The 22,124-nt window shown below is 65.3% G+C and overlaps 3 protein-coding genes across 4 annotated transcripts; 2 read left to right on the forward strand and 1 right to left on the reverse strand.

The window, feature by feature from the left end:
• The first annotated feature begins 413 nt into the window (after nucleotides 1–413).
• Nucleotides 414–2,871, forward strand: ADRA2B (adrenoceptor alpha 2B). The gene has a single exon (XM_083811914.1). The coding sequence runs from the start codon at nucleotides 830–832 to the stop codon at nucleotides 2,000–2,002; it is 1,173 nt and encodes a 390-aa protein (XP_083668040.1). The 5' UTR covers nucleotides 414–829; the 3' UTR covers nucleotides 2,003–2,871.
• Nucleotides 2,872–5,980: 3,109 nt separating this feature from the next.
• GPAT2 (glycerol-3-phosphate acyltransferase 2, mitochondrial) lies at nucleotides 5,981–16,449 on the forward strand. The gene is made up of 21 exons (XM_083811909.1): nucleotides 5,981–6,405; nucleotides 7,255–7,338; nucleotides 9,254–9,367; nucleotides 9,480–9,553; nucleotides 11,016–11,126; nucleotides 11,429–11,557; nucleotides 12,415–12,741; nucleotides 12,911–13,010; nucleotides 13,230–13,436; nucleotides 13,547–13,657; nucleotides 13,944–14,029; nucleotides 14,121–14,233; nucleotides 14,439–14,509; nucleotides 14,591–14,855; nucleotides 14,944–15,092; nucleotides 15,184–15,261; nucleotides 15,436–15,561; nucleotides 15,659–15,779; nucleotides 15,992–16,045; nucleotides 16,137–16,192; nucleotides 16,274–16,449. The coding sequence occupies exons 1-21, from the start codon at nucleotides 6,001–6,003 to the stop codon at nucleotides 16,388–16,390; spliced, it is 2,898 nt and encodes a 965-aa protein (XP_083668035.1). The 5' UTR covers nucleotides 5,981–6,000; the 3' UTR covers nucleotides 16,391–16,449.
• On the reverse strand, nucleotides 16,438–20,719 carry LOC310886819 (oxaloacetate tautomerase FAHD2B, mitochondrial-like). 2 transcript variants are annotated; one of them, XM_083811916.1, is made up of 8 exons: nucleotides 20,563–20,719; nucleotides 18,521–18,733; nucleotides 17,749–17,965; nucleotides 17,596–17,655; nucleotides 17,324–17,486; nucleotides 17,132–17,240; nucleotides 16,933–17,020; nucleotides 16,438–16,606 (listed from the first exon to the last, which is right to left on the reverse strand). In XM_083811916.1, exons 2-8 carry the CDS (start codon nucleotides 18,724–18,726, stop codon nucleotides 16,544–16,546), a joined length of 906 nt encoding a protein of 301 aa, XP_083668042.1. In that variant the 5' UTR covers nucleotides 18,727–18,733; nucleotides 20,563–20,719; the 3' UTR covers nucleotides 16,438–16,543. The 2 variants fall into 2 exon arrangements, with proteins under 2 accessions (XP_083668042.1, XP_083668041.1); XM_083811915.1 differs by having other exon boundaries at nucleotides 20,517–20,591.
• Nucleotides 20,720–22,124: the final 1,405 nt, after the last annotated feature.

Consider the following 22,124-nt stretch of genomic DNA (forward strand, 5'->3'; position numbering starts at 1 on the left):
ACAGCGGGGAGATCGGGGGGAAAGCAGGTTTAGGGCCAAAGTGCCCCAAATTGGGGGGCGGCTGCGGGGTGGCCGCGATCGGGGGGTTCATCCAGCCCTGGGGGGCACAGGGGCAGCGAGGAGGGGTCGGGGGGGACCCCAAAAGGAAGGGATGGGAGAAGGGTGCCCGGGAGGGGACGTGGGTGCTGGCACACAATGCGGTTCCTGTCCGAGGGTGACAGTGCTGGGGGGGTGACAGGGGTGCTGGGGGGGTGACAGGGGTGCTGGGGGGGGTGACAGGGGTGCTGGGGGGGCTCAGGTGCTGGGGGGGCTGGCAGTGAGGCAGGGGCGCGGGTACTGGGGAGGGACGAGGGTCCAGAGGAGACGCAAGTATTAGGGGGGATGCAAGCACCGGAGGGGGGGGGGACACCATCCCGGGGGGGGTGGCACGATCCGGGGGGGGCGGGTTTGAGCCCGGCGCATCCCCCGGCTCCTCCGCGTGTCCCCGGTGCCGCCCGGGTCCGCCCCGGGGGCGGGGGCGGCTCAGAGCCCTCCCGCGCCCGATCAAAACCCCACGGAGGCGGCGCCCGGCGGCGCAGAGCCCGGTGGCACCGGCACCGGCACCGGCAGGCGGGGACCGGGACCGGGAGCGGGACCGGGACCGGGGACGGGCAGGGGGCGGTCAGGGGGCAGGCAGGGTGCGGGCAGCCCAGCAGCAGCAGCAGGATGGCGAGCGGGACCCCCGGCCCCCAACCCACCCCATCTTCATCCTCCCGCCCCGTCCCCCGCGTCCCGGGGGGCCACTGAGCGCCGGTGGCCGGATCCCGGCTCCGTGCCCCCGTCCCCCGCCATGGAGAGCCCCGAGGGGGGGTACTCGGTGCAGGCCACCGCCGCCATCGCGGCCGCCATCACCTTCCTGGTGCTCTTCACCATCACGGGCAACGTGCTGGTGATCATGGCCGTGCTGACGAGCCGCTCGCTGCGGGCGCCCCAAAACCTCTTCTTGGTCTCGCTGGCGGCCGCCGACATCCTGGTGGCCACGCTCATCATCCCCTTCTCGCTGGCCAACGAGCTGCTGGGCTACTGGTACTTCCAGAAGACGTGGTGCGAGATCTACCTAGCCTTGGACGTGCTCTTCTGCACCTCGTCCATCGTGCACCTCTGCGCCATCAGCCTGGACCGCTACTGGTCCGTCAGCCGCGCCATCGAGTACAACGCCAAGCGGACGCCGCGCCGCATCAAGTGCAGCATCCTCATCGTCTGGACCATCGCCGCCGTCATCTCCCTGCCGCCCCTGGTCTACAAGGGCGAGAAGAAGGCGGCGCCAGGCGGGCGGCCGCAGTGCAAGCTCAACGAGGAGGCCTGGTACATCCTCTCCTCCAGCATCGGCTCCTTCTTCGCCCCCTGCCTCATCATGATCCTCGTCTACCTGCGCATCTACCTGATCGCCAAGCGCCGCCACCGCCGCGGCCAGAGCCCCCCCGCCGCCCCCAGCCCCCTGAGTTCGGCGCCCCCAAACGCGCCCCCCACCGCCGATGGGGACACCCGGGGACCCCATCCCCTGCCGGCGGACAGGACCTCGCTGCTCAGCCCCGAGGAGCCGTCGGCGGCAGTGGTGCCGACAGCGGGGACCGGCCGGGGGTCCGAGGGGTCCCCACGGCCCACGGGGCGCCCCAGGGACACTTTGGCCATGGGGACAGGGCGGGTGGTGCTGGCGCCCACGCTGAGCCCCGGCCCCTGGCGGAGGAAGGCACAGGCGAACCGGGAGAAGCGCTTCACCTTCGTGCTGGCCGTCGTCATCGGCGTCTTCGTCCTCTGCTGGTTCCCCTTCTTCTTCCTCTACAGCCTGGGCGCCATCTGCCCCCGGCGCTGCAAGGTGCCCGAGGGCGTCTTCCAGTTCTTCTTCTGGATCGGCTACTGCAACAGCTCCCTCAACCCCGTCATCTACACCGTCTTCAACCAGGACTTCCGCAAGGCTTTCCGCCGCATCCTCTGCCGCCGCGGCGCCCGGACGGCGTGGTGAAGGGCTCGCCCCCCCCCCAGAGGCACTGCGCCTTGCCTCCCCAGCCCCCCGACGCTACGACGGGTTCGTGCCGCGGTTTTCGGGGAGCTTTGCTCTTCCTTCCACCCCTCTCGCCTTCGCTGTCTCTGCCGGTCCCGGTGGCCGTCCCCTTGGGGCACCCCGCTCGCACTGAGGCTCTTCATTTTCCCCTTTTCCCCCTCATTTTCCCTTTTTCCTCCTCGTTTCTCCCTTTCCCCCCTCCCGTTTTCCTCCCCAGGCAGCAGGCTCTCGGCTGGCAGCGCCTGCCCGCCCGCTGCCTCGTCTCGCTGCCAAATTTGCCGCGGGAAACCCGGCCCCGCGGGGCTGGGGGCACGTGCCGCCATGCCACACATCCCCTGTCCCCAAGCCTGGTGGCATGTCCCCAGCCGTGCTGGGATGCTCAGCAGGCAGACCCCAGCCTGGGAACAGCAGTGGGGGGGTTCAGGGATTTTTCTCCCCACCCTACACACGGTGCCCCCAGGAAATCGCTTTTCTCCCTGTTTTTTGGGTGTCCCAGCCGAGCCCCCCCCAGTCCCGGGGCCCGCTGCCTTTTAACAATAAAAGATATTTTGTAATAAGAAAAAAAAATCATTTCCTTCTCGACGCCGCGGAGGGGACACGGGGGCACAGCCCAGCTGGAGCAGCCACCTCGCCCCATGCCCCTGCTGGGCCGGGGGGCCCTGGGACCCCCCCCGTGGTGCAAGGGCAGCGCTCGGAGCTGAGTTCCTCCCGTGGCCGCGGGTCGCCCGCCCAGGAGGAATGTTTGCAGCGCGAGCGGGAACAAAATGTTTGGACGGGGTCGGTTATTTATGGCAGCGCACGGGGAAAATAAATAATAATTAGAAAAACACCCCCCAACCCCCCCCGCCCCAAAGAATAAATCCCTGCAGCTGCCTCCCGCAGGGCCCGACCCCGAGGATGTTGAACCGGACAGGGGTGGGAGGCAGCGCCGGGGGACGGGGACAAAGCCCCGTGCTGGCCGTTTGCAATGGTGCCACGTGAAATGACCGGGGGGGGGGGTGGGATTTTCGGGTGTCTGATATAGGGCTGTGCTGCCCAGCCTTGGGACAGGGGGTCTCCTGGAGGGGGTTTCGTGAGCTGTGCCTGTGGGGTGGGGGTCACGGTGGTGCGATGTGACCCATGTCGGTGTGACCCACACTGCTTTGTCGTGACCCACGCGGCTGTATCGGGACCCACAGTGCTGTGTGGTGGTGTGCTGTGACCCACGCTGGTGCATCGTGGCTCGGGATGGTGTGTCGCACCCCACAGCAGCGCCCCACACCCCATACTGGTGTATCGTGACCCACACCATTGTATTGTGCTTCCCGATGGTGCATTGCAACCCACACCGGTGTATCGCGACTCACAGTGGTGTATGATGACCCACACCGGTGTACGATGACCCACGGTGGTGTAGCATCACCCCCACCACTGTATTGCAGCCCCCACCAGCATGTCATGACCCCACTGGTGTATCGTGACTCCTGGTGGCACGCTGTGACCCACAGCGGAGTATCGTGACTCACACTGCTGTGCCGTGACTCACGACGGCGCATGGTGACCCACACCAGTGTACGGTGGTGACCCACACCAGTATATCGCGACCCACACCATTGTGTCATGACTCACGATGGTGCACGGTGCCCCGCAGTGGTGCATGGTGACCCCCACCACTGCTTGGTGCCCCCAGTGCTGCAGGATCCCCCCCAAATCCTGCCTTATACCAGGGTCCCGTGCCCCACACTGCTGCCTCCTGACCCACATATTCCCAGGCTCCTCACCCCATCCGTGCCCCCATCCCACCCCGTGCCCCCCCGCCACCAGCCCGGGGAGAAGCGGAGGACGTGGGGCCGCACATGCCGAGCCCAGCCCCGGGGGACAGGGCTGGGGACAGCTCGCCCCTGCAGTGGCGGAGCGGTGCTGGCCCCCCGCCACCTCCCCATCCCATCAGGGACATCGCCTCCGGCCACCCCGAAACCGGGTTGAGCTTTTTTTGGAAGCCCTTTCCCAGCCCGGACACTTCCCCCCTCCCTCCCCAACCAAGCCAGCAGAGGCCGGCGGCCGTTGGCCCGACCCGGCGCGCTGGGACAGTGCTGGGGTGACAGCGGCGCGGGAGAGGGCGTGCGACCGGGACCGCTGCGCACGCCGAGACCCTGGCCCCTGGCCAGCCCTAGCCCCGTGCCCTCCCAACCCCCATCTGCCACCGCCTTGCACCCCGCATCGAGGTGAGCTGTGGGGCTGGGTATGGTCCTATGGGGCTGGGTATGGTCCTATGGGGCTGGGTATTGTTGTATGGTGCTAGGTATGGTTCTGTAGGGCTGGGCACGGTCCTATGGGGCTGGCCATGGCTGTATGGGTTTGGGCATAGTTCTACAGGGCTGGGCATGGTACTATGGGGTTCAGCATGGTCCCATGGAAATGGGCATGGTCCTAGGGGGTTGGGCATGGTCCTATGGGGCTGGCCATGGCTGTATGGGTTTGGGCATAGTTCTAATGGACTGGGCATGGTACTGTGGGGTTCAGCATGGTCCCATGGAAATGGGCATGGTCCTAGGGGGTTGGGCATGGTCCTATGGGGCTGGGTTTGGTCCTATAGAGCTGGACATGGTCCTATGACCCTGAGCATGGTCTTATGAGGCTGAGCATGGTCCTACGGGGCTGGGCATGGTCCTATAACACTGAGCTTGATCCCATGGGGCTGGGCATGGTCCTATAACACTGGGCTTGATCCCATGGGGCTGGGCATGGTCCTATAACACTGGGCTTGATCCCATGGGGCTGGGCATGGTCCTATAACACTGGGCTTGATCCCATGGGGCTGGGCATGGTCCTATAACACTGGGCTTGATACCATGGAGCTGGGCATGGCCCCACTGGGAGCTGATGACTGCCCCAGCCCCAGTGCTGCCTCCAGCCCCTTTTACCCCTTCCCCCCCCACTCCCCAGGCTCTCACAGCCCTTCTCTCCCCGGTAATTTCCCCAAAACAGCACCCGGGTTGTCATGGTGACTCACTAAAATCCCCCCTACTCAGCGTAACCAGGTTTGCTGCAAAAAAGAGGCCATGTAAATTCATATATATGTATTTTTAAATCCCAAGGATTAAAGCTTAAAAAAAAAAAACAAAAAAAAAACCACTTGTAAAAAAAGCCCTGGTTAGACCCCAAAGCGTGTGGCGTCAGTCCACATGCCTCTGGAATGCGGTGCTCCCCGGGGGAGGCGCCGGGGGCTCGGGGGCTTGCTCAGGCTGGGCTGACCCCACACTTGCTGCTGAGCCAACCCGCGGCCCCGCCAGCGATGGGGAAGCGCAGGGAGAGGTTAATTGAGCAGAAACGTTAATTGCTGCGCCCAGCCTCCTCCCTCGGGTGCAGAGGTTGTTGCCAGGGAGGATGCTCAGGCCCAGCGGCTGGCTAGAACTGGTACCAGTCTGCCTCAGACTGGGAAAGCGCTGGTGCGGGAGCAGTGCGGGCGATGCTGAGGTGTGACGAGCTCCTGCCAGGTCTCAGCCTGCAGCTCCGGGGCTCGCCGGGGATGGAAACGAGCTCGATCGCAGCCCTGCGGCGCGCTCCCTCCGTCCCGTGCTCTTTGCTTTATTTCTCGGGGTGGTGACAACATTTGGCCACTTTCGCCTGCGGAGGGAGGTCAGGCGCGAACGCGGCGGGGGCAATCTGTTTCTTCATGGGGGAAAAATGCTTCTTTCCATTCAAATATTTAAAAATAAGGATCTGGGAGCGGCTTCGGGGCCGCCGGGGCTTGTGAAAGCGCTTTATTTGTACTTGGGTTTAATGGCAGCGCGGCGCGAGGCAGGGAAGGGGAGATACGGTAACCATGGCCACCACCGCGCGGCTGGCGGCGGCGCGCCGGGGGGTGAAAAGCCGCAGCAGGCACTTTGCGGAGAAAATGCTTGAAAATTTTTAAAAACTATGGGCTGGGCTGCGTGAAAGCTTCCTCGCGGGGTGAGATTTGCCGGGGTCGCCGGGCGATGCTCCGCTGCTATCGGGGTCTGGTGGGAAGTGGGAAAAAAGTAGAAAAAAGTGAGAGAAAGATCGAAAAACTGAGGAAGAGCCAAAAAATGAGAAAAAGCTCCCCCCCCCACACACAAAAAGTGACGAACGAGAAAAGAAAAAAGAGGGAAAAAGCCTGGAAGAACACAGAGCCAGCTGGAGGACCCCGAAAGAGCTGGGCCTGGGGTGGGCAGGACGTAGCGCCCCTGCCCCGAGCCCCAGCCCACGCTCTGCAGCTGCCCCCCCTCTATATAAATGCCTTTTTATTTTTCCTTACTTGTTATTTTCCCTTAAATTTTTCTTTCCCCCCCCCCCTTATTCCCTCACCACCCTCACTCAAGGCCTGCCCGCCGCAGCCCCCGCGGGCTCCCAGCCTTGCGGAGGTCGGGGACGGGGGGGGGACAAAGAGGGGACAGGAGGGACAAGGGGGGGCGGGGACCGGGATTTGGCGGGGTCTGGGGGGGGGACACAGGGCCGTGGCCACCACCCCGGGGTCCGAGGCCCAGGAGGGGCCGTGCCGGGCCGGGCCGTGCCCATCCGGGGGCGGAGCGGGGCGGCCGGGCAGGGCCGGGCCGGGCCGGGCGGTGGTGAGCAGGGCCGGGGCCTGTGGGGCCTCTATGGGGCCTTGGGGGGTGGCGTACCCCAAACCATGGCCCTGGGGGGGCTGGGGTCTGTGTAGGGTGGGTTCCCCCAGACCACGACTACAGGGGCTGTGTGGGGCCTGTGCCCTCCCCAGGGCCCTGTGGGGTCGTGCAGCATGGGCTCCCAAGGACCCCGGGGCTCTGTGGGGCCTGTGTGGGGCTCATGTGGGGTGTAAGCAGTCCGTGTGGAGTGGAATGGGCCCATATAGGGTGTAAGGAGTCCATGTGGGCTGTGTGGGGCCCATGTGGGGTGTGTGTAGCCCATGTAGGGTGTGTGGTGCCCATGTGGGGTGTAAGGGGTCCACGTGGGGTGCAGTGGGCCCATGTGGGGTGTAAGGGGTCCACGTGGGGTGTAAGGGGTCCATGTGGGGTGTGTTCCCCACGAGCAAGGCTCTGTGGTGCCCGTGGGGTCTGTGGGGGTGGGTTCCCAAACCCCACCGAGAGCTTTGTGGGGCCCATGCAGGGTCCGTTCCCCCTGCCCCTCCCCAGCGCTGTGGGGTCCGTGGGGATGCCCTGTGCCAGCAGCCCCCCTCTGCAGGACCAGACCCCAAACCGACTCTTTCTGCCCACTTTCTCTCTTCTCTTCCCCAGCTGTGTGGCACAGGACACGGGGCAGCGTCCCCCTCCCGCACCGAGACCGAGCGTCCCCCCCACGCCATCGCAGCCCGAAGGCAGGTGAGGCTCCCCAGGGACAAGGACAGGCTGTCCCCATGGCGGGGACGCGGTGAGTGCCAGCGCGTGCTGGCCCTGTTCCCTCGTGCCACGAGCGCCCCGGTGTACCCAGGCATGGTGTACCCTGCTCGGGTCCCCTGTGGGTTCCCCCCAGGTGCCCGGGAGGCCCGGGGCAGGCTGACGCCAGGCCCCTGTTTCCTTCTTTTCCCCTGCTAGATTTGAAAAACAGGTTGTTTTTCTGCGTGAGCAAGCGCTCGCGCTCCCATCGCTGCCAGGAGAAGCCTCGCTGAGTGCTGTTTCTTGGAATAAAATGACTTTAAAATCTCTGCTCCGAAGTGAAGCGGGGGTAGAAGTGTTTGCAGCCTCCGCGGGCTGCACCGGCTCTGCCAGAGGGGTCTCGCGTGTGGGCACGCGAGTGACCCTGGGATGTCCCCACTGTGGTTGTCACCCCGCTCCTCCTCGCATCCGTGAGCCACATTAGCACGGTTTACTTTTCTGCATTTGTTTTTTTAGAGGGAGAAGTGTCCCTGCTGATCAGCAGTGGGTGCGTTTGCTGTTGGCTGGTGTCATGCAGCAGCTCCTTGCTTGGGTTTGAAAATCCGGGATTGAAAATCAAGGATTATTCCTTCATTTTGGGGTGTAAACATCTCCCTGAAGAGCAGCGTGGAGCCCGGGCTGCAAAGCACTGAGGGTTTCAGCCCGAGTGTCTCTCAGGTGTCTGGGGAGGCGAGATTTGCAGAAGGACAGCGTTACATCCCACCCTGCCTGCACGACTCTCGCCCGTCCTCGCTGTCCTGGGGATCTCTGTGTCGTGGTGATGCCATGGGGTTGTTGGGTACAGATTGGCAACTCCTCGCTTGCGGGGAGGAAGGTGTGGGAGGGAAAAGTCAATTGTAGCCGTGCCGGAGCTGTATTACAAAGAACAAATTCTTTTCCCGAGGGCTTTTGGAGCGTTGATTGCTGTTTTTTTCCCTCCCTTTCTCTCTTTCTGCAGTAGAACAACTCATTTCCCCACCAAGGAGCCGGTCCCTTCCCTTCGAATGCCTGAAGTGGGGAGAGGGGCTCAGCACCTCCTCCCAGCACTCCGTGGGTCCCATGCTGCCATCACCTCCACCCTGGTTGTGGGGGGAGAGGTCTCTTGGTTGCTGTCGTGGGGGCAAGGGGCCTCCACAGCCTTCCTGCACACCCCGACTCTCACTGATTCTCTCCTGCCCTTTTCTCCCCAGCTGACCTCCCCGGGCTGTGCCGGACGCTTCTCCGAGAGTTTGTTCCTGCTGGAGCACGGTGATCACCCCAGGGTGCTGGTCTCACCATTTCCAGGTCCCCACGCTCCTCCGGTGACAGTGGCACACAAATGTATCCTGGAATCATAGAACGGCTCGGGTTGGAGGGGACCTCAAAGATCATCCAGTTCCAACCCCCTGACACGGGCAGGGATGTCACCCACCGGATCAGGTTGCTCAGGACCTCATCCAACCTGGTCTCGAACACCTCCAGGGATGGGGCATCCACAACCTTTCTGGGCAGCCTGTGCCAGTGCCTCACTGCCCTCTGAGTGGAGGATTTCCTCCTAACCTCTAATCGAAATCTCCCATCTCTTAGTTTAAAACCATTTCCCCTTGTCTTGTCATTATCTGGCCGAGCAGAAAGTTGCTCTCCATCTCTTTTACAAGCCCCCTTTAAAAGCTAACTGTAGGGGGCTGCTCGGGGAGGAAGGCAGCTGCAGGATGAACCTGGGGCTTGGCCACGGGAGGTTTGCACCAGCACGTGGCAGCTTTATTTCTCCCCAGAGAGTTTAGAAGTGGGACTTCTCCTTGCCCCGGTGCATTTGGGGGCGCGTTTGCCTGCACTTCATATTTCCAGGGCGAGGAGGTTCCGTGCCATCCCTCCCTCTCCCTGTCTTTCTTTCCCTCTTCAGATGAAAACCTGGGTCTGTGATTCAGGGCAGAAACTGGAAATTTTCATCCCTTTTCTTGGCAAATACCGGCCACTCACGGGGCGCTGCTGCCAGACCTGCACGCCGAGGAGCTGGGTAAGCCCGCTGCGGGGGCTCGGCCGAGGGGCTGGGGGTGCAGTGGCGGTGGATTTGCCTTTCCCAGCTGGTCTGGGCTAACCTCCAGCCATTTCCCTTGCCCTGCTCCCAGGATGGCTTCTACCACGCGCAGCTCTCCTCCCTCGGCTTCTGCAGCGCCGCCCAGGTGACGGAGGAAGATACCAGGTGAGGACGGGGCCGTCGGTACCGGTTGTTGCGTGGGCGTTCGGAGCAGAGCCCCGTGCCAGGGACGCTGGGCAAATCCCTTTTTCTGGGTTTTGTTCTTGTCTGAATCCCTGGGGAACCGACTTCCCCTGCTGCACTGGAGTGCAGGGACGCCTCTCTGTCATCCTCGCTCACTAATTAGTCCAGAAAGTAGTCACGTTAATTATTTTTTGAATGGAAGCCACATCTCCAAGCGCAGAGCGATAATAACAGCAGAGAGGAAAGGGCTTGGTCCGTTCCTCTGCTTACTGTCACCCTCGTGGCCTGGAAGAGCGGTCAGCCACAGTGTCAAGGGCTTGGGACTCCTTAAATCAAAACTTGATCTCTTGAAGCTGTTGGGAAGAGCCTGAGAGGGGGCAGAGGGTGTTTTCGTTCTCCCCTCTGGCTCAGGCACAAGGAGAAGCTCACGCACGCGGGGCCAGCTCGCTCCCACCCCTGGGAGACGCGAGATGGCCTCACCAGCCCCCATGTGCTTCCTCCTCCCCGCGGCCCTGTGGGGATCTCAGCTGGTGTGAACCAGCCTCTGCTCCAGCTGAGGAGCTGACGTGGCCGCCCAGGAGCCGCTCGCTTGCCAAACGCCTGTCGTTGAATTTAGCCCGAGTTTTCGGAGGTGCCGGACTCCTCCGGTTCCTCTCCCTTTCCGAGCGGTCCCTGGCGGCTCAGCAATTCCGCGCTGTATTTTTCCAAATCGGGTCATTATGCTCCCTTCTGCTTGAAATATCCCAGCTCCCAGCTTTCAAACTCTTTGAATAATTCATCTCCGCTCGGAGCGCCTCAGGACTTGCGGGATGCTAAAAACGAGGCTGGAGATGGGAGGCCGAGATCAGAAGCAGGCAGCTCGGAGGTGTGGAGAGCCTCTGTCCCTGCCTGGGCACCCACAGCCTCGTCGCACGCTGGGTCCCCCGCGCTCTGCAACGTCTGGAACGTCATTTACACCCCTCTCTGACCCAGTGGTGCTGCCCAGCTCAGATTTGGGGTGGATTTGGGAAAGTCCCTGGCTTGGGACGTGTGCAGCAGTGCTGGTGCTGGCAGAGCTGCTGTGAGAGCAGCTTCGGGGACATGTCAGCAGATGGAGAGGTGGCTTGCTGAGGCAGGGAGGGCTGGAGGGTGCCTGGAGAGCTTTCCTCGCAGCCTGGAAGCCCCCAGCTCTTCTCCAGCAATGCCAGATTTCCTTCTATGTGCCAGGAAAGCGGGCAGCAATCCGGTGAGGAGTGGGGCGGCCTGGAGCAGCGCTCTGCACCGAGCAGAGTGCTGGTGCCTCCATTTCCCCAGCTGTAAAACAGGGAGAAAAGTCTTAAATGTGCATAGAGCAAGTTCGAGGGAGGCTGACGCGGTAACAGCACCCTAAAAAAGCAGGGGGGTGCTCTGTCCCGCAGCCCCGGCTGCTCTCACTGCCGGCACGCCGCTCTGTCTCCGTGCCCAGGTACCGGGGCTGGCTGGTTCGACGCCTCTGCTGCTTCCTGGCTGTCTGGGACTGGAAAGTGCCCGCCGACACCCCCAGGGACCTCCCGGAGAGAGTCTGCCGCAGCCGCAGGTCAGTGGGGACAGCCGGGGGCTTCGGTGTCACCTCCCCAGCGGGACCCGGGCCCTGCAGAGGCGCGTCCTCGCGCAGAGGCTGCTCCGTGTTTGGTCTCTGGCTGCTGCTGCTCTGCGGCGCCGGGTGACGCGGCCTCGTCAGGCACCTGTCACCTCGCCCCTTGTCACTGCTAATTTTCCAGCACGGGGCTGGCAGCCGGTACATTGTGATTACTGTAACTCAGAGCGGCTTTGGCTGAAAAAAAAACCGCGTTAACCCGCGCTTCCCACCTCGTCTCCCTCCCCTCCCCTCCCCTGCAGGGTACGGGACGTCGCTGCCGGCCAGGCCCGTGGCTCGGAGGGGGACAGCGGATCCCGCCGGCGGTGGAAGGAGAAAGCCCTGGAGATCCTGGCTGGGATCCAGGCCCCGCTCTCCCTCCCCGTGCTCAGGTGGGTGCGGGGCCGCGTGGCAGCTCCCAGCCCCTGGCTGGGGCATTCCCAGTCCCGCTGCTCCACTCCAGCTCCCTCCTGCTCTTCAGTTGGGGCATGGAGCCCCTTGCCGGGGGGGAGTTTGCTCCTTGGGGGTCTCGCACGGCCTCCTAGGGACATTTTCCCCTCCGCAGAGCTGGAACACAATGCTGGAGTGGTGGTGGTGGTGGGGAGCCACACCAGGGGGATGGAAATCAAAGCAAAGCAAAAGAAAATTTCTCCTTTTTCTCCCCCCCCCCCTTTTTTTTTTTTCCTTTTTACCTCCTGTCATTGAGAAATTGGCAATTAAAGGTTGCATTGTACCCTAATTGCTCGTCTGATTGAGCTGTAATAAAAGAACCTTCTGAGCAGTCTGAAGTATTTAAAGGGAAGAAATTACCCAGGGGATAAAAGCGTTCAGATCCTTCCCGTAAGCAGCGTGCGGGAGGACGGGGAGATGGAGGGGTAATTGACTTGAGCTTTTGTTACCGGGGGGGGAGAGGGGGGTGGTCTTGTCACATCCAGCCTTTAGTGTTTTAACTTAATTTATAATAAAGCTGTTTATTTGCTTCATGGGAGCTGAGCAGTGAGATCGGGAGTCGATGCGGTGAAGCGAACCGTCTCGCACAGCCCCATTTGTGCCTGGCTGGGGAAACTGAGGCAGGGGAGGGTCACGACTGTGCCTGGGAGGAGGGTGAGGGAGCTGAGGGAAGCGGCCACGTCCCCGGATGATGCCTGGGTGCCGTCTCGTAGCCTGGCCGAGCTCTCCGGGGGCTTTGGGTGCAGCCACGGCCCCCGGAGGGGTGCTCACTGCCTTGCTGTGCCGCCCCGTCCCGCAGGTTGTGCAGCTGGGTCCTGCTCCGGCTCCTGAGCCGCCTCTTCCTCAGCGTGCAGCTCCACCGAGGGCAGCTGGAGATGGTGCTGAGGGCCGCCACGACGGTGAGGAGCCCGGCCGCCCGCTCCCGGCACGCCGCGGCTGCACATCTCCCCCTCAGCACCCAGTCCTCATCGCCTCCTCCGTCCCCGCAGCCTGACGTGCCGCTGGTTTTCCTCTCCGCGCACAAATCCCGGCTGGACGGGCTGCTCCTCTCCTTCCTCTTCTTCTCCCACGGCCTGGGGGTGCCCAGGGTGACGGTGGGCAGCTTGAACTGCAGCCCTCGCCTCCGGTAAGGCACGGGGAGTCCTTTTCCAGCCCGGCACGTGGCTGCTTCCCTGCACAGGGTGAATGAGATTGCCTGTGGGGAGGGCAGAGGGGTGGCAGGGAGGACAGAAGGGTGGTAGGGAGAACACGGTCCCATTCATGGGGGCCACCCACAGCATTTTCCTCCCCAACAGGGCCTTGCTTCGCCGCCTGGGAGGGGTTTTCCTGCCTGTGGGGATGGAGCAGACATCGAGCGGCCAGGACGGAGGGCTCCCAGGTGCTGTGCTTGCCTCGGTAAGTCCAGCTCCCACATTCACCCCCCGTGCTGGGAGGGAAGAACCCCCCCGAGCACCCAAAGCGCCCGGTGAAGGCTTCTTGGACCTGCAGCACCACGTGCTGGCAGATGGGTGAGGCTGTCGGGCTGTGTTGAAGCCCCCCAGCCGTGGGGGGTGGCAGCTCCCGCGTGTCCCTGCGGTGCCACCGGCACCCCCAGCCTCACCTCCTCTGCTCCAGTACGTCGAGGAGGTGCTGAGGAGCCGGCAGCCTCTGCTGATCTTCCTGGAGGAGCCCTGCGCCCCGCGGCGCCTTTCGGCCGCTGCCCACGAGTGGCTGGCCCCGGTGTACAGAGCCGTGCGGGACGGCGCCGTCCCCGATGTCCTCCTGGTCCCCGTGGGCATCGCCTACGACCTGGCCCCCGACTGCCTCGAGGGCAGCGGAGCGGTGAGCGGCCCCGAGCCCACTCCTGCCCTGGGGCAGCACCTGAATCGGGGTGGGGGCGCCCCCCCTCTGCCGCCCCATTAACGAATTAATGAACCCCACTTCTCCCCCAGCACGGCGCTCGGCCCCTCAGCCTCAGCGCCTGCCTCTGGGCCGCGTGCCGAGCCCTGCGCCGACGCCTCGGCTGCGCCCGCGTGGACTTCGCCCAGCCCTTCTCCCTGCAGGTACCGCGGCACCGCGTCCGGCTTCTGGGGCAGAGCTGGCTGCCGGGATGCGGCCGGGCCCCAGGGGACGTGCTGCCGTGGTGCTCTGGGCTCTGCAAACCTCTGGGGGATGCGTGGGAAGGTTTGGGGATTCTGGGGGGATCCGGCGTTCTCCGGAGAGCCGCGGAGCCCACGCCTAGGGGAAGTTGGGGCTCGATGGGGCAGCTCTTGGTGGGACCAAGGGCGTGTTTTCATCTCGGTGGTGCTGAGGGCTGCTGGCAGTAACCGGCTCCGTCCTCCTCCCCAGGAGTTTGTGGCCAAAACCCTCAGCAGACAGAGCAGCGCGGGGAAGCCGCCGGAGGAGCTGCTGCTGCCCACCATCCTCGGCACGCAGTAAGCCCGCGGCAGCGCCTCGCCACCCCCCCACGCCTGTTCCCAGCCCTCCCCTTTCCCACCTCTCTCACCCCCTTTTCTACATCTCCAGCCAGCCGCACAGCGAGAGGGCAGAGCCTGAGGGGCCGGCCCCTGGAACGGCTCCCGGCTCGGAGGCAGAAGACAAAATGATGGTGACCAAGCTGGGCCTGCACGCCCTGAGCGGTGAGGGGGCTGCTGGGGGGGACGGGAGGCGTCCGTCCGTCTGTCCTGAGCTGCCCGCCTGGCCGTGCAGGCTGCGGGGGGAGCGGGACGCCCTCGGGGCTGCGTGTCCCTGCTCCTGCTGCTGCCTGGCAGCGCCCGTGCTGGAAATAGAGCGCAAACAACCGAGTGCCAAGGGAGACGAACGAGCACCTCTCGCTCCCCGCAGACGGCGCCGCCTGCTCCGCCGTCACGGCCGTGGGCATCACGTCTGCGCTGCTGCTGCACAAGCACCGCCAGGTGAGGCGAGGCCCCCTCGGGGGGGGGGCTTCCAGGCTGCCCTCGGAGCCCCCAGCCCAGCTCAGCCTCCTCTCCCTGCAGGGCGTCCTGCTCTCCCGGCTCATGTCGGACTTCGCGTGGCTCCTGGAGGAGACGCTGGTGCGCCAGCGCGACGTGGGCTTCTCGGGGCAGCTCCGCGCCCTGGTGCGGCACAGCCTGGCCCTGCTCAGAGCCCACGTCGCCCTCTACCACCTCGCACCCCCTGGCGACGTCCTGGTGGTCCCCGAGGTCTCGGTGGAGGCGCGCTGGGAGCTGAGCCAGCACAGCGCAGCCCTGCTGCCCGTCTTTGCCGGCGAGGCAGTGGGAGGTGAGCAGCAGGGCATGGGGTGGGGGGGGTCCCTGAATTGGGGAGCGGTGACGCCGCGGTGACACCGCTCGCCCCGCTCTGCCGGCAGCCTGCGCCATCCGCGCCCTGCTGCTGGAGATGCTGCCCTTCGTGGGGGCGGCCGCCTGCCCCTCCAGCATCACGCTGAGCCAGGACGAGCTGCTCCACAAGACCCTGGCGCTGCTCCAGCTGCTGCCCCCCAGCCTGCTGGGGCTCCAGGTGGGAGCGGGTGGCACGGGAACAGCTGCCGTCGTGTGGCGGTGGCCGGGCACTCGCCGGCTCCTCACCAGCCCCCTCTCCTCTCCGGCAGCCCTGCCAGCCCCTCGAGCACCAGAGCCAGGACGTCTTGGACAAGCTCATCCTGTGCGGGCTGCTGGAGGCTGATGAGGTGGGTGCCCCCGCTCTGCTCAGCCCTCACCGCGCCCTCCGGTCCTGCTCGGGGACAAGGGACTGGGGCACCTGTCCCCTGCTCCCTCCTGGGCTGGGGAGGGCCCCCCCGGGCCGGGGTGAGGGGACAGGGACGCGCGGTGCCAGCTCAGGGGTGCCTGGCGGCGCTGTGCAGTCGGAGAACGAGCGCTGGCTGTGCGACCTGGCCCCGCGGCCCTTCGGCAAGTGGCAGCCCTGGGCCGAGGTGGATTTCACCGACAGCGACAGTGACAGCGAGGACGTCTGCAAGCGCTGCTTCAAGGTGCGCGGGGGCTCCCCCCCCCCCTCCATGCCCCTGGGATGTGGCAGGGCGCCGAGGCTCCACAAACTCATTCCACTTCGGGCTCTCCCCCCACCAGCTCCGAGACCCTGAAGGCTCGCCTGGCCTCCTCCTCTTCCTCTGCCGCCTCCTGAGCCCCGTGCTGGAGACCTACGCGCGAGCGGCGGCTTTCCTGGAGCAGCCCAGCTGGCCCCAGCCTGGTAGGACCCCCCCCCCAGGACACCCCCATGGCCCCTTCTTCTACCCCCACCCCAGCCCTGCTCGGCTTTGGGGGAAACTGAGGCACATCAGCAGCACCCACCCTCGCAGCCCCAGCCCCCGCTGAAGCCCACGAGGGGTGCACTGCCCCGGAGTGGGGGGGGTGTCGGGGTTTTCCCCCCCAACCCTGGTGCTGACCCCGCTCCCCCCGCAGAGGCAGCCTGCGCGGGCGCGCTGCAGCAGTTCCTCGCGGAGAAGGACGGTTTGGGTGAGTCGGGGCCTGGCAGCGGGGGTCCCCCCACCCCTGCCGGGCTGCACGTGGGATGGGGGGGCTCCCTCGGGGATTTCTCTCCCTCCAGAGCACCCCACCTGGAGCCTGGCGCTGAGCACGCTGCAGACCTTCAAGGAGATGGGGGTAAGCACGGCCGGGCTCTGCCCCCTGGCCCCATCCCCAGCAGCCTCGCTGTGACCCCCCCCCCCCTTTCTCCCTCCCCAGGTGCTGGAGGAGGCGCCGAGCCCCGCGGGGCCCCTTCTGCACCTCGCCCAACCCTTCCGTTCCTCCGAGGGCCGGGGGAAGCTGCGAGCCTTCATCCAGCAGTTCGTGCAGCCGTAGCCCCCCCGCGGCTACGCGGCACAGCAATAAACCCAGCTGCGGGCGCAGGGGGAGCAGCACCCTCCTCCTCGGGCGCATTTATTGAACGCCGTCGCGGCACGGCGAGGCCCGGGGCCGGGGGGGCTCGATCGAAGCCAAGGGGGGGCTCGGTCCTCACACCACCTTGTTGCAGATGGCGCCCAGCTCCTCGATCTCGCAGCGCACCTCGTCGCCTGGCTGCAAGGCAGGAGGCGCTGGCGGCACCGCGCCCGCTGCAGGCGCCGGGGGGGCAAAGTGGGGGCTCCTGGGCTGAAGGGGTGCGCGCCCCGTGGGGAAGGGGGAGCGGGGCGCGTGGGGAGGGGGCCACGGGGCGGGGGTCTCCACCTCCAGCACGAGCTGGGAGCCTGGGAGGGGGAAATTTGGGGCGCTGAGTGGGTCGGTGAGAAGGGGCGGGGGGAGGAAGGCGTAAAGCCTGCAGTGTGTAATCCGACAGGGAGGCAACCCCTGCTCCGCCACCCCAATCCTCCCGGCCCAGTTTCAAGCCCCCCCCACCCCGCGCTCACCTTGAGAAACACGGGGGGCTTCCGGAAAACCCCCACACCGGGGGGGGTCCCCGTGAGCAGCACGTCCCCGGGGCGCAGCGTGACGAACCTGGGGGGCCCAGGGGAGCCATCGGCCGGGGTCCCACACACGGGGGGGAGCCGGGACGCTGCCGGCCCCCCCTCCCCGTGCCGTCCCCCCCCCTCCCGGTGCCGCACGTACCGGGAGACCCATGCGACGAGCTGGGGCAGCCTGAAGACGAGCTGCTTGGTGCTGCTGCTCTGCATCAGCTGCCCGTTGACGCTGCAGCGGATGCTCAGGTTGTGGACGTCTGCGCAGGGGACGCGTCACCCCGGGGGACGCCTCGGGGACCCCACGCTCGGGGGTCCGCCTCCCGCCCCGTCCCGTCCCCACCTGTCACCGAGTCCTTGGTGACAATGGCCGGCCCCAGGGGACAGAAGGTGTCGAAGGTTTTCCCCAGCAGCCACTGCCTCCCGTTCCTCCGCATCTGCCAGTCCCGGGCGCTGACATCGTTGGCCACGGTGAAGCCCACGACGTGCTCCAGCGCCGCCGACTCCTGGGGGGGGGACGGACACACACTCAGCCAGTACTGGGAGGGGGGGGGCACAAGGTGGCAGGGCCACATCCATGTCCCCCCCCCCAGCAGCACAAGGCGCCGCCGTTACCTGGATGTGCCGCCCCGTCTTCCCGATGACGGCGGCCAGCTCCACCTCCCAGTCCACCTCCTGGGGGACAAAACGGGGTTCAGGGGGGGCTGCACCCCCCCAGCTGGGACAGGGTGGGGGGGTGGCACGGGGCGGGGGCCGCGGGGCACTCACGCTGCTCTCGGCCGGGTGCACGATGTCGTCGAAGGGCCCGGCAATGGCGCTGGGGAACTTGCTGAAGATGAGGGGCTCCTTGGGCACCTTGACGTCCTGCTCCAGGCAGTGGTCGCGGTAGTTGAGCCCCACGCAGATCACCTTCTCGGGGTCGCCGATGGGGGCCAGCAGCCGCGCCCCCGCCCTCGGCAGGCGGTGCTGGCCCGAGGCCAGCGCTCTGCGGGGACGGGGCTGAGCGCGGGGACGGCACCAGGGACCCTCGGGACACCGACCCTGTAACCCACCCTGGGACCCCAGCACTCAACTCCAGACCCTGGCAGCACCTCTGGACTGTCACCCACCTTGGGACCCCAGCACCCACCTCTGGACCCTGTAATCCACCTTGGGACTCCATAACCCACCTCGGGACCCCGCAACCCACCTCGGGACCCCGCAACCCACCTCTGGACCTCATAATCCACCTTGGGACCTTATAATCTGCCTCAGGACCTCAGCACCTACCTCTGGACCCCAAAACCACCTCAGGACCCCGAGGCCCACCTTGGGACTCTTGTGGTGTCCCTGCCTATGGCAGGGGGGGTCGAACTACATGATCTTTAAGGTCCCTTCCAACCCAAACCATTCTGTGATTCTAGGACTCTACGATAACCACCTCGGGACCCCATTACCCACCTCAGGACCCCAAAACGCACTTCAAGACCCCGTAACCCTCCTCAGGACCCCGTAGCCCTCCTCAGGACCCTGCAGCCCACCTCGGGACCCCATAGCCCACCTGCGGGCCGCGGCCAGGCCGTGCTCGCCGGTCTCCAGGAAGGCTCGCATGGAGCGGGGCAGCGAGGGCTCGGCCCCGCTGAGGTCCACCAGGCCCCCGCCCTCCTCCTCCTCCAGCCCCAGCCGGGGCTCGCCCCCCCCGGGGCCCTGGAAGCGGACGAGGCGCATGGCGCGGGGCAGCGCCGCGGGCAAGCGGCCGGGGGGCATCCGGCACCTGCGGGTGGTGGTGGGGGGACGGTGGGCACCGGGGCTGGGAGCGGGACCGAGCCCCCAGCCAGAGGGAGGGGGGGGTCCCGGGCTGAGGGTGGGGAGCGGATCCCCAAAAGGAGGCTGCGGGCTGTGGATCCCTCCCGGGGGTGGATCCCAGGGGGGGCTGCAGATCCCTGCTGAGGAGGGGGTCGGGGTGCAGCTGGGGTTGGATCCAGGGGGATTTGGGGTCCTGTGGTACAGCGGGGAGCAGATCCCCCACCACTATCTAGCCCCGATCCCAGGGGATCCACCCCAAATCCTGCACAGCCCCGACCCCATGGGACCCCCCTCTCAAATCCCACACAGCCCCAATCCCATGGGACCCCCTCAATCCTGCACAGCCCCAGTCCCGTGGAATCCCCCCCAAATCCTGCACAGCCCCAACCCTGTGGGACCCCCCCCACAGTTCTTCACAACACCGACCCCACGGGACCCCCTCCCAACCTCACACAGCCCCAACCCCATGGGACCCCCCCAATCCTGCACAGCCCTGATCCCAGGGAACCCACCCCCAAATCCTGCACCCCAAATCCAGCCCCCGTGGGACCCCCCGCAAATCCTGCACAACCTCGATCCCATGGGAACCCCCCTGAAATCCTGCACAGCCCCGATCCCACGGGACCCCTCCCCCCCAATCCTTCACAGCCCCGATCCCAGGGGATCCCCCTGAAATCCTACACAGCCCCAAACCCACAGACCCCCCCCCCCCAAAATCCTCTACAGTCCCAACCCCACGGGAACCCCCCCAAACCTGCACAACCCCAATCCCATGGGAACCCTCCTCAAATCCTGCACAGCCCCGACCTCATGGATCCCCCCCCCCCAAGTTGCGACCAGCCCCAATCCCATGGGATCCCACCCCAAATCCTGCACAGCCCTGATCCCATGGGAACCCCCCCAAATCCCACACAGCCCCAATCCCAGGGGATCCCCCCCCACATCCTGCACAGCCCCGACCCCATGGATCCCCCCCCAAGTTGCGACCAGCCCCAATCCCATGGGATCCCACCCCAAATCCTGCACAGCCCTGATCCCATGGGAACCCCCCCAAATCCCACACAGCCCCAATCCCAGGGGATCCCCCCCCACATCCTGCACAGCCCCGACCCCATGGATCCCCCCCCAAGTTGCGACCAGCCCCAAACCCATGGGATCCCACCCCAAATCCTGCACAGCCCTGATCCCATGGGAACCCCCCCAAATCCCACACTGCCCCAATCCCAGGGGATCCCCCCCCACATCCTGCACAGCCCCGACCCCATGGATCCCCCCCCAAGTTGCGACCAGCCCCAAACCCATGGGATCCCACCCCAAATCCTGCACAGCCCTGATCCCATGGGAACCCCCCTCAAATCCCGCACAGCCCCAACCCCACGGGACCCCCCCTGAAATCTTGCACAGCCCCGACCCCATGGGAACCCTCCCCCCAATCCTGCACAGCCCCAATCTCATGGAATGCTCCCTAAACCCTTCACAGCCCTGATCCCGTGGGATCTTCCCCCCAAATCCCGCACAGCCCCGACCCCATCGGATCCCCCCCCCCAAATCCCGCACAGCCCCGATCCCAGGGGATCCCCCCCCCCAAATCCTGCACAGCCCCGATCCCAGGGGATCCCCCCCCCAATCCTGCACAGCCCCAATCCCATGGAACCCCCCCAAAAATCCTGCACCCCAAACCCAGCCCCCATGGGACCCCCCCCAATCCCGCCCAGCCCCCCCCATCCCCGCCCCGGGGGGGTTTCCCCGACCCCTTCTCAGGGGGGCACGGGGGGATCCCGGCGCCTCCTACGTCACCTCTACGTCACCGCCCTCCGGGCACGCGCTAACCCCGCGCCGCCCGCGTGAAAGCCGAGTCCCCGCCCCCCTCAGCGGGCCGACCAATGGGAGCGTGAGGAGGTGGCTGCCCGCAGCCAATGGCGGCTGGGGGCGGGGGGCCGCGCCCCTTCCTCCAGGAAGTGCTGGCGTTGCTAGGAGACGGGGGCGGCCGCCATGATGGCGCCGCAATGGCCGCCCCGGGGGCTGGGGGGAGGGACGGAAGGAGCTGGGCAGCGCCGCGCCGGGCACTTTTTGGGGAAAAAAGCCAAAAAAAAGCCAAAAAAAAAGCCACTTCCCCTCCTGGGGGGGCCTTGGGGCAGCCTGGCGGGGCTGGGGAGCGGGGTCGGGGTCAGGCGGCGCAGTGATGGGATGAGGGGTGATGGCTTTAAGTTAAGGGGGGGTCATTAGGGAGGAGTTGGGGTCATTAGGGAGGAATTAGGAAAAATCCCTCGCCATAAGGGCGGCGAGGCACCGGGACAGGCCGCCTGGGGGTGCTGCGGGAGCCCCATCCCCGGGGGTGCTGGGGCCAGGCTGGGAGCCCCCTGTGACGGTGCTGGGGCAGCCACAGCCTCCGCGGTCACCGCATGGATTAGGAAAAATTGGGTTTATTAAGGGTGTGTGGCTTCATCGCCTTGTCTGGTGGACAAATCCTGAGCCAGACCTGGGGTTTGTGCCCTGTGTCCCAGCTGTCGGTACCCAGTGACCGTTACCCCACAGACGGCAGCAGAAATAGGAGCAGTGAAAATACAGCGCCTCTACAATTCCTGTTATTCACATCCCACATAAAGTTCAAGCACCTTTTGTTGTGATTGCTCATCCATTATTACAGGCCCGTGAAGTTTTTCAGGTCAGAATCAATGCAATCAAGCTTGCGTCCTTGAAGTCACCCTTGGGAGTGATTGTAATATAAGGTGTGGGTGCGATTGCTCTCTGATCCCACCCACAGCAATCCCATACGGGGCATTGTAATGCACCACGGGGCCTTATCCTACACCAAACTCATATATGGGGCATCATAACACACTACTGGGCCTCATCCCACACCGAACTCATATATGGGGCATCGTAATAACACACCACGGGGCCTTATCCCACCCCTAACTCATACATGGGGCATTGTAACGCACCACGGGGCCTTATCAGCTGAATTAAGTTGCAAAACTCTTCATGCAGCCGTTCGTTGCCCACCTGAGATTCGGTGTCCCTAAACTGAGCGAGGTGAGTCCCTGGGAGAAGGGACACGCGCTGCTGTAAGCACCGGCTCTTCCCCACCCCTCCTGTATATAGAATAACGCTCAGAACAGGGCAGGAAGCCGGTCACGACGGCGTTTCCCTCCCGTCGAAGTGCCGGTGAGCCCGGGAGGAGGAAGGCAGCGCCATGGGATGGTCGCAAGAGGGCAGCGTTACCCTTCCGAGGCCCTGCGCTCCTTACCCCGGGCAGCCCCAGCACCGCGGTCCCGATCCCGGTCCCGGTCCCAGCCCTGGTCCCAGCCCCAGTCCCGGTCCCAGCGTCCTGCTTCGCCCCAGTGCCCCCCCAGCAC

The sequence above is a fragment of the Anser anser genome (genome assembly GCF_964211835.1).
Source record: "Anser anser genome assembly, chromosome: 26".
NCBI lineage: Eukaryota > Metazoa > Chordata > Aves > Anseriformes > Anatidae > Anser > Anser anser.